At 34.2% G+C, this 14,034-nt stretch overlaps 1 protein-coding gene across 1 annotated transcript in view; it reads right to left on the bottom strand.

The window, feature by feature from the left end:
- Positions 1 to 1,965: 1,965 nt before the first annotated feature.
- Positions 1,966 to 14,034, bottom strand: part of HDAC2 (histone deacetylase 2) — a 31,298-nt gene continuing 19,229 nt past the window's right edge. The window contains exons 7-14 of the mRNA XM_082855859.1: positions 12,587 to 12,679; positions 12,397 to 12,505; positions 8,373 to 8,513; positions 8,019 to 8,127; positions 7,231 to 7,361; positions 6,113 to 6,268; positions 3,412 to 3,469; positions 1,966 to 2,325 (exon numbers count right to left, since the gene is read on the bottom strand). Of these exons, the coding sequence (XP_082711985.1) occupies positions 2,295 to 2,325; positions 3,412 to 3,469; positions 6,113 to 6,268; positions 7,231 to 7,361; positions 8,019 to 8,127; positions 8,373 to 8,513; positions 12,397 to 12,505; positions 12,587 to 12,679 (828 nt within the window). The 3' untranslated portion in view covers positions 1,966 to 2,294. The remainder of the gene's footprint in view (positions 2,326 to 3,411; positions 3,470 to 6,112; positions 6,269 to 7,230; positions 7,362 to 8,018; positions 8,128 to 8,372; positions 8,514 to 12,396; positions 12,506 to 12,586; positions 12,680 to 14,034) is intronic.

Below are 14,034 nucleotides of genomic sequence, written 5' to 3'. Positions count from 1 at the left end.
CATTTTTCTCAATTAGAAGTTGCTAGCCTACAGAATCTTTTCGATATCATTTCGTTTACAGTTTGGGTTCAGTGTCATATTAGAAAGGCCTAGTACTTTCTCAAAAGTCCCTTATGGTTTCTAGTACTTAGTTTCATTTTCCCTTTCCAACTAATCTGATTCTTCTGATGGAGGGCATAAAACTTTTTTCCCATTTGGCTACCCATTATCCTAGTATCACTTAAGGAATAATCTTTCTTCCCTCATCATCTTGAAATATTTTTATCCAATATTAATTTCCAAATGTATTAGGGTGTTTATACATCCTGTATTACAACCTTTTTCACTATACACCAGAACATTGGCTTCTTTGCACTTCTATTTCTAGAAATTTTTGTTATTGCTCTTGTAAATGGGATCTTCCTTTTTCCAACAGATCTTCTGGTTGTTGTTCAGATATATTAACAGCTGCTGGTTTCTGTGTATTAATGTTGTACCCAGTCACCTGGCTGAACTTGGTTTCATACTGTTCTCTTGAGGCTTCAGTTTTATATAAATGCTTCTATTTGTAAATAGTAAAACAAAACCTAAATGTGACCAAGCAGGCTCACCTCAGTATTGAAACAAATTGTTGGTATACCCTTGTAATCGAACATTAATACAGAGCAGTTAAAATGAGCTGTACTTGTTAAACAGGGTTAGATAATTAAAATGTAAAGAAACAAGTTACAGAAGTGTACACATGCAATACCATCTGTGTTTCTCAAACACTAAATGCATGTCACTATTTCACTAACGAAAGACTGAATTCCATAATTCCTAACGTCATAAGGGTTTATATGCTGACAGATATACAGCAAGAGTGAAAACATGGATAAGATATGGTTACTTCTGAAGAGTGGGAGGGAAATTAAATGGCAAAGTGGTAAGGAGAGCTTCTACTTCTGTGTAGTTTATTTAAAGAAAAAAGAAAACGCTTGAACCAAATATGGCTAAAGTGAAACATCTGTTAAATACAGGTGGGAGAATGGCTGCTCATTACAAAAGTCCAGGTGCTTTTGTGAATGTCTGAAGTATTTCTTAACACAGGCTTTTAGAGAAACATTTTTGACTGATCTGTTGTCTAGCATTCTATACTTTTTATCTCAAAATAATCAATTTGGGCTTTGTGAAAAGAGAGATTTCACTGATTTTGGCAAGTTTCTGAAATGTTTTACTTTCTCCTTTGCATATTTTAGTAGAAATTACCCCATTTGTCTGCTCTCTACCGCTAGAATGTAAGCTATAGGAGCAGGCATTTTCCCCTTTATGTTCAGATGCATACTCAAAGCCTTAATGGGTAGACACTCAATAAATTGAACCATAAATGACTTTTAAGTGTTGATTTCCTTGATTTGGAAACCTGGGTGCAATTGTGGAACCTGGATACCATGTAAATGCAGTACAAGAACCAGGTTTTGTCTAAACAGCAGGTTTTATTTTAGCCTTAATATAAACACAGGAAAGTTCTGGTAAAACACAACCATACAATTTCTTGTCTACTTGGTTTATTGTGGGGGTTGGCAAAAGAGTCACATGTAGCTCAGTATGGAAGCTATAGTTTCCTTTTCTGATTATGGATTTCTTCTTTCAACTCAGAATCTCCATTTCCAGTTTTTGAGAATCTTTGGTTCAGCTCAAAGATAATTCCTATATCTCAATTGCATAGCTTATATCATTAATTTCAGAGATAAATTATGATAATGAGATATCAATCTTCACCAACATTGACTGGTTAACCTATAGAGGACAAGACTGAAGAACTCCTATTACATTAAGAAATAATAATTACTGTAAATACAGTAATTTCCTCAAGAAATAGTTTATGGATGTCTTTGAAGTTGCAAATCAGTATCTTCCACCTCTAGTGTATTCTATTTCTACAGAAACAGTCATGTCATTAGCCTATGAAAAAAGACTCCATGATGTAATAAAGACAAAAGACAATCCAAGTACAATTTTTTAATAAAGATAATTACAAAAGATGGAAAAATCAGCTCAGAACGGCCAATTACTTCTTTAATAGAGCAGTTTTTTGACATAATAACACATCAGTTTTAAATACTATCACATAAAGCATGGTGGAGAAAAGAAATTTTGCTTCATAATTAGAAAACTCACAATAAAACTTGCCAAGAAAAACAAAACCGAAAAAAGCCATTTTGAAAATAAATACAGTCCATGCCAAAGTAGTATAAAATGAAGCCAGAAGTCTTCAAAAAGAAAACATTTTTCTTCCCAATATTTCCTCACTGAAAGTGATGAGACTCTCAAATTCAAGGGTTGCTGAGCTGTTCTGATTTGGCTCTGTTAAAAGAGGCAACATGAAATATTAAAAACAGCACAATCACCACTTAAATGCACCGACCAATGGATCAGTCTTCATTGAGTCTTCATTCTTGGCTCGTACCAAGAAACACGTTAAGCTGATAGTGCCTTGAGTGTTTTTGGAGTACTGACTGCCTTGATCTTTCTAGTGGTTCTACAATCTATTCCAAGTCATCCTATGAAGGCTAGCACAAAATTATGTGTGGCCAAGCTTTTTACATGCTTTCCAACAATAAACACCTCAACTATGGTTTTTAAAAAAATTATGTACGGTTTAAAAAACAAATTATGTTATGCTAGCCTAGTGCTTCTTAAATTTACCTGTCTCACAACACTAAAAAATCATGTATGCAGAAATAAGAGCACCATGAAAGACCACGAGTGCCTATATAAAAGTTAACAGCAGGCTTCCCTGGTGGCACAGTGGTTAAGAATCCACCTGCCAATGCAGGGGACACAGGTTTGAGCCCTGGTGTTGGAAGATACCACATGCCATGGAGCAACTAAGCCTGTGCACCACGACTACTGAGCCTGTGCTCTAGAGCCCACGAGCCACAACTACTGAGTCCGCGCGCCTGGAGCCCATGCTCTGCAACAAGACAAGCCACCGCAATGAGAAGCCCGCGCACCGCAACGAAGAGTAGCCCCCGCTCGCCCCAACTAGAGAAAACCCGTGAGCAGCAATGAAGACCCAACGCAGCCAAAAATAAATAAATTATAAAAAAAAGTTAATAGCAAAACAAGGCTCAGATAAATTATGTTCAAGAATATAAACTGATCTATATTCAGCTATAATACTGATTATTACCAGTCTTTGTAATTCTTTAAAAGCAAGCTACATAAATGAAAAATGAGAAAGTAGATGACATATAAACTAATAGTTAAGATATATTGTCTTATGCACTATTACAGACTAAAATTCAGAGCATCTCACAACAACTTACTGATATTCCAGGTTCAGTTCAGTACTTCTCAAAAGAACACATGTACACCCACCCCAAACCCCAGTATGTGCTCATTATTTTTATAGTATATGAAAATTACTAGATAAAGAATATAGTTTACCCTTTGGTATCTGTTTTTTCACCACTATTGTCCTTGGACTTATCTTCTTCTTTAACATCTAAAAACAAAAATTGGGAAAAGATTAACACCTACTTTGAAATATAAAGTGTATACATTTTATTTTAAAATATATCTTACTTAAAATATAAAAAACTGCCATATACAATCTTACTATTCATGAAATCAGTAACTAAATAAGCTTTGTGTTAGGTGCTGTACTAAGTGACAGAGGTTCAAGGTGTCAGTATAACACTGTAGTCCTGCCTTTGGGAAGTTTTCTTCTATAGGATCACAGCACTACAGCCAGGATATGTGCTGTGAAGAAGTCCAGCCTACAGACGTGAGCATAGCACTGTGGGAGATTAGGAAAGCCTACGATGAAGAAGTGATGTTTGAGAGACATTCTGAAGAACGAATAGTTTTTGGGTGGGAAACAGGGAGAAGTATCTTGAACAGAGGGAAAACTTAAAAGGACTCTGAGGCAAGAAGGAATTAGGCTGGAAGGAAGAACTGAAAGACCAATGTGGCTGGAGTACTGTGAGAAGGGGACAGAATTAGATGAGGCCACAGACAAAACAGAGGGTAAATTCTATTACTTATGTAACCATTAGTTTTTTTTGTTTGTTTTGCGGTATGCAGGCCTCTCACTGTTGTGGCCTCTCCCGTTGCGGAGCACAGGCTCCGGACGTGCAGGCTCAGCGGCCATGGCTCACGGGCCCAGCCTCTCCGTGGCATGTGGGATCTTCCTGGACCGGGGCACGAACCCGTGTCCCCTGCATCGTCAGGCAGACTCTCAACCACTGTGCCACCAGGGAAGCCCTAACCATTAGTTTTTAACCCTCACTATATAAGTACCAAAACTTTACCATTAAAAAAAAATTAATGAAACAGGAGGAGCAATACTACCTATTCAAGATCACTGAAACAAATTAGCCCAAATGTACTAAATTTTTTCTTTAGATAAGCAAATGAACCAAAGTTGTGAGGCACTGATTATAATACAAACACATGGCAATATGGTTACTATGACATTTGTTTAGGCTTCTGGCTTAATTTAGGATGTGCAAATTTAATAATTCAAAGTGCCAAATGGGATGGGGGAGGGAGGTAGAGAACAGAAACGTTCCTAACTTCAGGTTTTGAACTGCAGATTTTTAAAAATGTTTTCTATGGTAATATTTCTTTTATTTGTAGGCTGCAAAATTTTAACAAATGCAAGACCCTATAAGAAGAATTTCATTACCAAATTTCATTACCGTATCAGCAACAAAAGTATTTAGGAACTACTATGAGATTAATCCACCACCCGGCCATTAAGCCAGATCAAAAAGTACTCTCATTTTTAGCTTAAATAGCAATGAAAGATAAGCACCATAGTGCACCCACTTTCCTGTTTGGAAGAAAAAGCACAGAAAAGATAAAGATTTAAAAACAGGAAGAAACACCAAAATGGAAAACAACAAACAGAAAAACCAGACAAGACAAATTAACAGTAAGAGAAAAAAATACTAGAAAAATCCTACAACTAAAGCTAAGTCCTTCTTACCTCCATCACAGCTGGAATTTCTGGATGTCAATCAGTACACAAGAGTAGACTGGAGCCATCATTGTAATACATTGGGAAGTTAAAATTATAAAATGGTAGACAGAGAACAGTAGCGTATAGAGGAGTCAATCCACGAACAAGAACAGAACTAGATGTGTCAGACATGCTACGGATTCCTAACTCTCTAGTAAAAAAGAACATGAGAGCCAGCTTACTCACATAACTTCAATATGATAGGAAAAGGATGTTGGACCAGTATCTCTGAATCAGTTTTCCACATGCTACAGGGTCAAAATTAACAGGTCAACTAAAACCTGTGCTCATCACCTTTACTTGCATATAGGTATCAGGTATCCATCAGGAAATGCACCAAGTGCAAGAATACAGATATTTAGCACATTGCATTCTCTAGCCATAAGCAGCTCAATCTAGCAGAGATATATATCAAGTCCCTAATGAGGTGCTATAATACAATGTGTTAAATAAAATAAAATGACCCAGGTATGTGTAAGTGCTCTGGAAACTCAGATAAAAATAACACATTCTGGTAGCAAATTCAATGCCCTAAAGCATCTATTTTCTCAACAAACTGACACAGCATTTTAAAAATTAAGACAGCAGAAAGTATTATCTCCTCCCAACCCAGCTCCCAAATCCCTTCCCATCTCTGCAGCTTTTATGTTTCCTTCATATAATTTCTGAACAAAGGCTATTCTCTGAGCCTTTTCAAAATAGTGAAACTGATCTAAGGATAGATAATGTGACTCTTCTGTGTTTTATTCCCATCAAATAAAGTTACAGGTAGTTACAAATTATCTTAGAATTTCAGCTCTGCTCACAGGCTACATATGGATCTATAACCGCTTTGTCCTCTCTCTTACCCAATCTATATCATAGTGCAATGTTCCCTATTTTAAGCCTATGTCGTCAAGAAGAGATAGTTTCCTGTAATATAAAAACAAATGTGACTAATAGCATTCAGAGAGCTCTAATTAAAAGAGCTTACTTACACGGGGGGAAGAAAAAAAGTCACCTACTTAGCACACTCACCCCCTCCAATACTTGCATCATTGACTTCAGGATCTCATAAAAATTGCAGTATAGCTCACTTTCAAAAACTTACAATTAAAACATTAATCAAAAAATAAATCTGACCTGTTTTTTTGTCCTCCGTTTCCTTCTTGTCTTCTTCAATTCTAGCTTTCTTTGCTCCTTTCTTATGATCAGCCACATTTCTACGACCTCCCTCTCCTTCGTCCTCAGAATCTGAGAATTCTTCATCACAAGCTATCCGTTTGTCTGATGCTCGAACTGATACATTAAAGATTTTTAATAAAAGTTTTGACAAAAGCAGTCACAGGTTTTACAATTGTTAAGTGCACCCCTCTACAAAAGAACTAGCCAGTCACCACATTTAAAAGTAAGGATAACAGATTTTAAGATTAGAACTGAATGCATGGCTTGCTAAATACTGAAAATTTAGCTTTAGGAAGAAATAATTCAAAGAAACAAAAACATTTGCAGATCTCATTAAAAAAACAAACAACTTTAGAGGAAAAATACTGTTTTCCTGATAGGTAGTGGGAATGATGTCTTCAAATAAAAAGTAATCCTTTATTTCAGAGCTGAGTGGAAGTAGAGAAAATAAAAAATATCATTAACACCAAGTATGTTAGAATGTCTATACCGTGATAGCATACCATTATGCTATAAACTTACAAATCATATTAAGTGGAATTAGACTGTAGAATCAAACAGAAGGTGCTTAATGTTATTCAACTCACTCTACATAAGTGGTTAATTTGTGGAAACTTTTGATCATATATGTAGTCAAATAAACTGAAATGGCTGATACTCCAATCAAGCTTTGAGACATAGGAAATTAAATCCACGTAAGATTAAAAAAATGGTAAAAATAAAGACAAGTAATGATAGTGTGCTCATGAACAGGGGTCCCCAACACCCCGGACCATGGACCAGTACCAGTCTGCAGCCTGTCAGGAACCAGGCCGCACAGCAGGGGGTGGGCGGCGGGCGAGCGAATCAGTGAAGCTCCATCTGCTGCTCCCCATCGCCTTCATTACCGCCTGAACCATCCCCACCCCGTCTGTGGAAAAACTGTCTTCCACGAAACCAGTCCCTGCTGCCAAAAAGGTTGGGGACTGCTGCTCATGAAAACATGTGAAGTCCTTGGGCCACCAAAACCTTCAATTTATAGTATTCTTTTAATAAACCAGAAAAATGTAACAATACACATCAAGGGACTATCTTACTAGAAATTCTCTTGTCTGGATCTTCTCCATCTTCATCTCCACTGTCTTCATGAACTGCATCTTCTGGAATAGCTTGCATTTGGACTCCAGGTGCATGTGGCAACATGCGTAAATTTTCAAATAAACGCTGTCTAAATTACAACATGCGCAGTTATAAGAAAAAAATATTTTCTTTCAAGTTCCTTTTAAATGTAAGAGGAAACATTATGCAAAAAATTGCATCTTTTATCTAGCTTAACCTATGAATTAAAATAGTAACATTTACTGAGCACTGATACTTTACATATTATTAACCCATTTAATCCTCAAAATTTACAGGATAGATACTAACATCCTCCATTTCAAGAATGAGGAAATATAAGCACAAAGGCAAATTAACTTGCCAAAAGTCACAGAGCTAGTGTGTGGTAAAGAGAGGACACAAACCCAGGTCTGTGTACTACAATGTCTCTCTAAACACTCTGTTCTTAGATAAAGCTTTATCAAAATGTTTCAATGAAAATAAATTTCACTTTCATGTAAAGTAAGAAAATATAAAATTTATAGTGCCCCTTTCAATTGAAAAATCCATTTTAACTAATAGAAAATAGAAATATTTTTGAGCTATGAATCCCATACATTTTCCATTATTTTATAAAATTAATCAATAACCTTAAGGTTTCAAATACTTTTGACAAAGGAAATACCTATGTATAAAGCTAAAATGACCTACTGCATTTGGCCCTCTAAAAACTCCTAACGCTGTATCAAGATGAAATGTTTATCAAATCAATTCAATGATGTCTTACTTTATCTTTTCCATATATTCTGGAGTGTTCTGGTTTGTCATGTTTGAAGGACTAATATGCAGTTTGAAGTCTGGTCCAAAATACTCAAAGTAATCATTATATGGCAATTCTATCAAAAACAATGAAATAAAGTTACATATTAAAAGCTCAATTTTCACACAAATCCATGCACAAAATCCAGATTCAAGTTGTGAAATATTTCCAGAGATGATGTTTAAAAGTGAATGCAAAATGAATTCATTAAGTGACTGCTCTCCTATTTACATGGTTTTGGAATTAACTGTAATCACCTAAACATCTTTCTCTATGAATTGACAGTTCATCCAATAAAGACATCAAAGTAAGAACACTTACCATTGGGAATCTCACAATCAAGGGCAACAGCAGTCTCGTATGTCCAACATCGAGCAACATTGCGGATTGTGTATCCACCTCCCCCAAGCATCAGTAATGGTAAATTGAATGTTTTTACAACTTCTACACATTTAGCATGACCTAAAACAAAGAAAATTGGGGTAACAATACATCTGCACATTGTAACAGTTGGAAAAATAAATTTTAAAAAGATAATATAAACAATACTTTACTCAACCAAAATGGCTTTAATTATGTGAAAATTTCTAGTTTAAAACTTTTATCAATAAAACACCTTTTATGCAATGATATAGAAAACACAATAAGACATAACTGGCTATGTCAGCAAGTGTCCCTGATCAAATATACAACTATATTAATATTAAAATATGAATATAACACATTTTATTAATGTAATATGAAGATATTATATTCCTGTGAGGTTACCTGGAGGAAAAAATAAGTGAGGTTGCAATGAAACATTGTATAATCTAATCTAAACTGACTTTTTGTTACCACTTTCCTCCACAGACATATACAGAAAAATTATGTAAGGCTATACAGGTTTAACTATAGGTTATCGTTAGGCAGTGGTATTATGGACATTTTTCTTAGCTTACCTAAAATTATAAAATTAATATCTATTACTATTATAAAAAACTTTAACCAATTTCTATGTGTAGAAATTTCAGTATAAAGTAAACCTAACATGAAAACAAAATATTTCCTTTGGATGTCATAGTTTAGAAATCAGTTACGAGTTACTAGTAACTTCTTATATTATCATCATCATTCAGGAACACAAGTCAATGTTTAAAGCAAGAAAAAAATTCTTCAATTATAGAAGAAATTGACGTATGTTGAATAATATTTTGGAAAAATCAAAATAGTACAAAGAAAAAACTACCTAAAATTCTCATCCAAAGATAGTTTTTTGAATATTCCTTTCCAATTCTTTTTAATTTTTAAAAGCTTAATGGTATGTTTTCTTCATGTAACTATACTGTGAGCATTTTCATTAAGTACTCTTCAGTAGTTACGTTATATGCTTTGTGACCACCTAGAGGGGTAGGATAGGGAGGGTGGGAGGAAGGGAGGTGCAAGAGGGAAGAGATATGGGGATATATGTATAACTGATTCACTTTGTTATAAAGCAGAAACTGACACACCACTGTAAAGCAATTATACTCCAATAAAGATGTTAAAAAAAAGGTATACAAATATGTACAAATATGTGAAATTATGTATAAGGACATAAAAAGTGTAAACACATAAACATATAACATATATAAAAACATATATGTATATAAAAACAGTTATATTATACGATTCATAACCCAACTGTTATTACTGCAATTATGAAAATTCAGGCTTCTTATAATAAAGGAAAACTGTTTGGGTATTTTTTAAAGATGAAATAAATAAATAGTTAACAGTAAAGATAGCTGGCTAAACAAAGACATTTACTTTTCTTTCATCTCAAAACCTGATAAAAATGATTATAAAGGAATTTTTTAAAGGCTAAAATTTATAAAAATGAAGAATGGGAGAGCATACAACAGTATCAATATAAAGTAAGACAGAAAGGAGACAGACAAGAGGTAAACTGACTTTAGCAGTTTGAATTGAAGCTGGCAGTGGAGAAAGCTTGGAATCAAGTTTGACATTTGGGATTGCAAATATCTTTACATGCTTTATACAACGGATATTCTATCAGTCAGTTGAAATATAGATTTATAGTAAGAGTAAAATAAAATGCTGTAGTTTGTGATTATGAAAGCTATTGCTTTTAAGTACAAAGGCATTAATAACTTTCAAAAAGTTAAGAAAACTGACAGGTTAATACACATCTTAAGAGTACATTAAGTAGATTTTAAGAAGATTGTATCCATTTTGAGGAAACAGATGGTTATCTGCACATTATTTTCAACAATACGAAACTGCTGCTTTTTGGCCACTTTTGACCTAGCAAGAAAAGGGGCAATTATTTCAAATTGTTCAACCTAATATAAGCAGAATAGATTGATTACGTCATAATTCTAATGCTGGCTGGCATAGGAGCTATTGTAACATCAAATAAAATAGCCTTTAATACCTGTATTTAGTTATTAAATTCCATTTAGGCCAAGAGTTGTTCTGGAAAAAGTTCTACTTGAGAATTCTTCACATTTTATGAGAGAATTCAAAGCAGAACATGAACTTGTTACCTAAAAGTTCACAAGGAAAACAACTCTAAAATCATGTACAATATCTGTGAAAAATCACAACTAATCCATACATAATAAATTTTAAGAACTTATTAAATAAAATTTCAGATTTATTCTTATACCCTAGCAGTTCATTCCATAATGGTGATCTTTACTTTGGTCTGCACCTCTAGCATATGTTGATTTCAACACTTATAAGCAAAGAACAGCTCCATGTTCTACCAGATCTACAGAGGAAATTCACCCAAACAGGAACAAGTAAGAAGGCTGTTCTTCATGGAGGTAAAACGGACAGAACACTTGATCCATGTGAATATAATGTACTAGTTATAAATACTGGCAATTTACTAATGAGTAAGGAGAAAACTAAGGAAATGACAAAATTGTATGGGGAAAAACAAGGTATGCAAAAGGAAATTGAATAAGCTGAAACATGCTTTAATGTTGCTGGTGATCCCATTAACACTGAATACCATGACCAAAATTCTGGTCTAAATACCAGATTTCAATTGTAAAAATGGAAATATTGGAAGAGTGTATGCATGTGTTGGGGACTAAGTGGTGGCTCCCTCTTCTTTCACAATGGAAAGTGAATATACAAGGTTAAAATGAAAAATAATAAAGCTTGGGGAATTCCCTTGTGGTCCAGTGGTTAGGACTCTACGCTCACACTGCCAAGGACCTGGGTTCAATCCCTGGTCAGGGAACTAAGATCCCACATGCTGCATGGTGCGGTCAAAAAAAAAAGAAAGAGAAGTTTACATGTTATTTAAAGAAAGGTAAGCACCAAAAGAATCAACAAAAATTGTTGAAAATTATGCTAAGTGTAATATGCGGAATCAAATGAACAAACGTAACTAAACAGAAACAGTCATAGATATAGAGAACAACAGATGGTTGCCAGAGGGAAGGAGAGAAATATATGAGGGAGATTAAGAGGTACAAACACTGAGTTACAAGATAAATGAGTCACAGGTATGAAATGTACAGAGTGGGGAATACAGTCAATAGTAATATAATATTTTTATATGATGACAGATGACAACTAGACTTAGCATGGCGATCATTTTGAAATATCAAACCACATGTTGTGGACCAGGAACTAACATAGTGTTGTAGGTCAGTTATATTTCGAAAACAAACAACAAACAAACTCATAGAAAAAGAGATCAGATTTGTGATTACCAGAGGCAAGGAGTCAGGGGAGGGGAGATTAGATGAAGACAGTCAGAAGGCACAAACTTCCAGTTAAAAGATAAATTAAGTATTAGGGATAAAATGTACAACATGATAAAGATAATCAACACTGCTGTATGTTATAAATGAAAGCTGTTAAAGAGAGTAAATCCTAAGAGTTTGCATCACCAAGAAAAATATACATATTTTTAATGTATTTCTTTAATGTTGTACCTATAAGAGATGAGTGTTCACTAAACCTACTGTGTTAATCATTTCATGATGCTGAAATCATGATATTGAAGTCAAATCATTACATTGTACATCTTATGCTCACATGGTGCTGTATGCCAACAACATCTCAATAAAACTGGAATAAATAATTAAACAAATAAAAAAAGTTTTAAAAAAAGAAAATCGCTGCCTTGGTTGGTATTGCAACAAGCCTTACAAAACTACTCATGTATGAATATATACATAAATTTGACAAAATAAAAGATACATACATATGACAAAAACCCATAAAAAACACATGGCTCCCTGTTAAAATAGCAGGTAAAAATTAAATGACAACTTTTATAGGAGGTTCTTAGGAAGAAAAAAAACTTTCTTCCTGGAATATCACCCTTCAAATTGCTTACCCTTGACTGTCAAATTGAAGCAACCAAGTCTATCACCGGATAGTGAGTCTGCACCACACTGTAGCACCACAGCACTAGGTTGATACATCTCCATCACTTTTGAAATAATCTATGTACAAGGTAACAAATGTTAATGTCTCTAAAAAACATTTTAGAATTCCTTTTCATTTGTGAAAATAATAATACTTACAGGCTTAAATATCTGCCCATATGATTCATCATCTATACCATCTCTCATTGGAAAATTGACAGCATAGTATTTGCCTTTTCCTGCACCAATATCCTAAAATACATAGTTAAATAGATCTCAGAGAATATATCATAATAAAAAGTTTGACATATTTAATTATTAAAATATTTTTAAAAGATTAAAAGACTAAGTAACAAAACCCAATTCTTAATTCATCTAGTAGGCTGAGAAAGGAAATAATACAGAAAAAGTACATACTACAACATTTATGGATGGCTTATAAAGCTGAAAAGAACCAATTCCACTTAATCTGTAATGATTATATTGGGGAGAAAAGAAATTTAACACAGTTAAAGGCAATTTGAAGTTAAGTATTACCCAAGAAATTTGTCATAAACAAAATACACATGACAACTTTATAGGTAAAACTGTAGGAAATATAAACTCTGAGCCAAAGAACCCTGCAGGACAATTGTCTCTAAAGTAGAATCCTTCTTGTGGCTCACAATCTGGTAAGAGTTTACTTGTAAGACTTTCTTGAAGTTTTAACAGTTGCAGACTAAAGCACTGAAATCTGTTCTTTAACTGGGCTTGAAATAAATTTTGTTTCTACTTGTTGAATAAGTACCACTCTAGGCATTAATACCTCCCAAAAGAAGCAAAGGAGAGAAATTGAGAGCTGGGTTCCAGCTACACACGCACACACGCACACACATACACACACACACACACACACACTTAAAATATACATACATGTACTATATACTTATTTATTTGTATATGTTATGCATGTGTATATCTATGTATGTGTATGTTCATACAGATATATACACACATAAACAGCTGACCTTTGAACAACAGCAGGGTTAGGGGTACAGACCCCCGTAGAGTTGAAAACCTGAATTTAACTTTACAGTCTGTCCTCCATCTCCATGATTCTGCATCAGCAGATCAACCAACTGTGAGTTGTTTAGCACTGCAGTAATTATTTATTGAAAAAAATCTATATAGAAGTTCAAACCTGTGTTGTTCAAGGGTCAAATGTATATTCCTAGAAGATATGGCTGAGACATTTCTACAAAACAGTGCTTTAACTACAACATCAAAGTATTGGGGGTAACTGATTCTTACATGTTTTAAATTACAGTTGACCCTTAAACAACAGGGTTTGAATTGTGGGTCCACTTACATGTGGATTTTTTTCCATAAATGTATTGGAAAATTTTTCTGGAGATTTGCAACAACCTGAAAAAACTTGCACGTGACTACAGTCCAGAAATATTTTTAAAAATTAAGAAAAAGTTAGGCATGTTATGAATGCATAAAATACATGTAGATATACATATACAGAATATGTTAACTGACTATATTATCACGAAGGCTATTAGTATTTATGCTTTTGGGGAGTCAGAGTCATATGCAGATTTTCAACTGCACAGAAGTCAGTG

This window comes from Leucopleurus acutus (genome assembly GCF_964270905.1).
Source record: "Leucopleurus acutus genome assembly, chromosome: 15".
Classification (NCBI taxonomy): domain Eukaryota; kingdom Metazoa; phylum Chordata; class Mammalia; order Artiodactyla; family Delphinidae; genus Leucopleurus; species Leucopleurus acutus.
The sequence above is the reverse complement of the archived record's forward strand: the minus strand, read 5'-3'. Positions and strand labels throughout refer to the sequence as shown.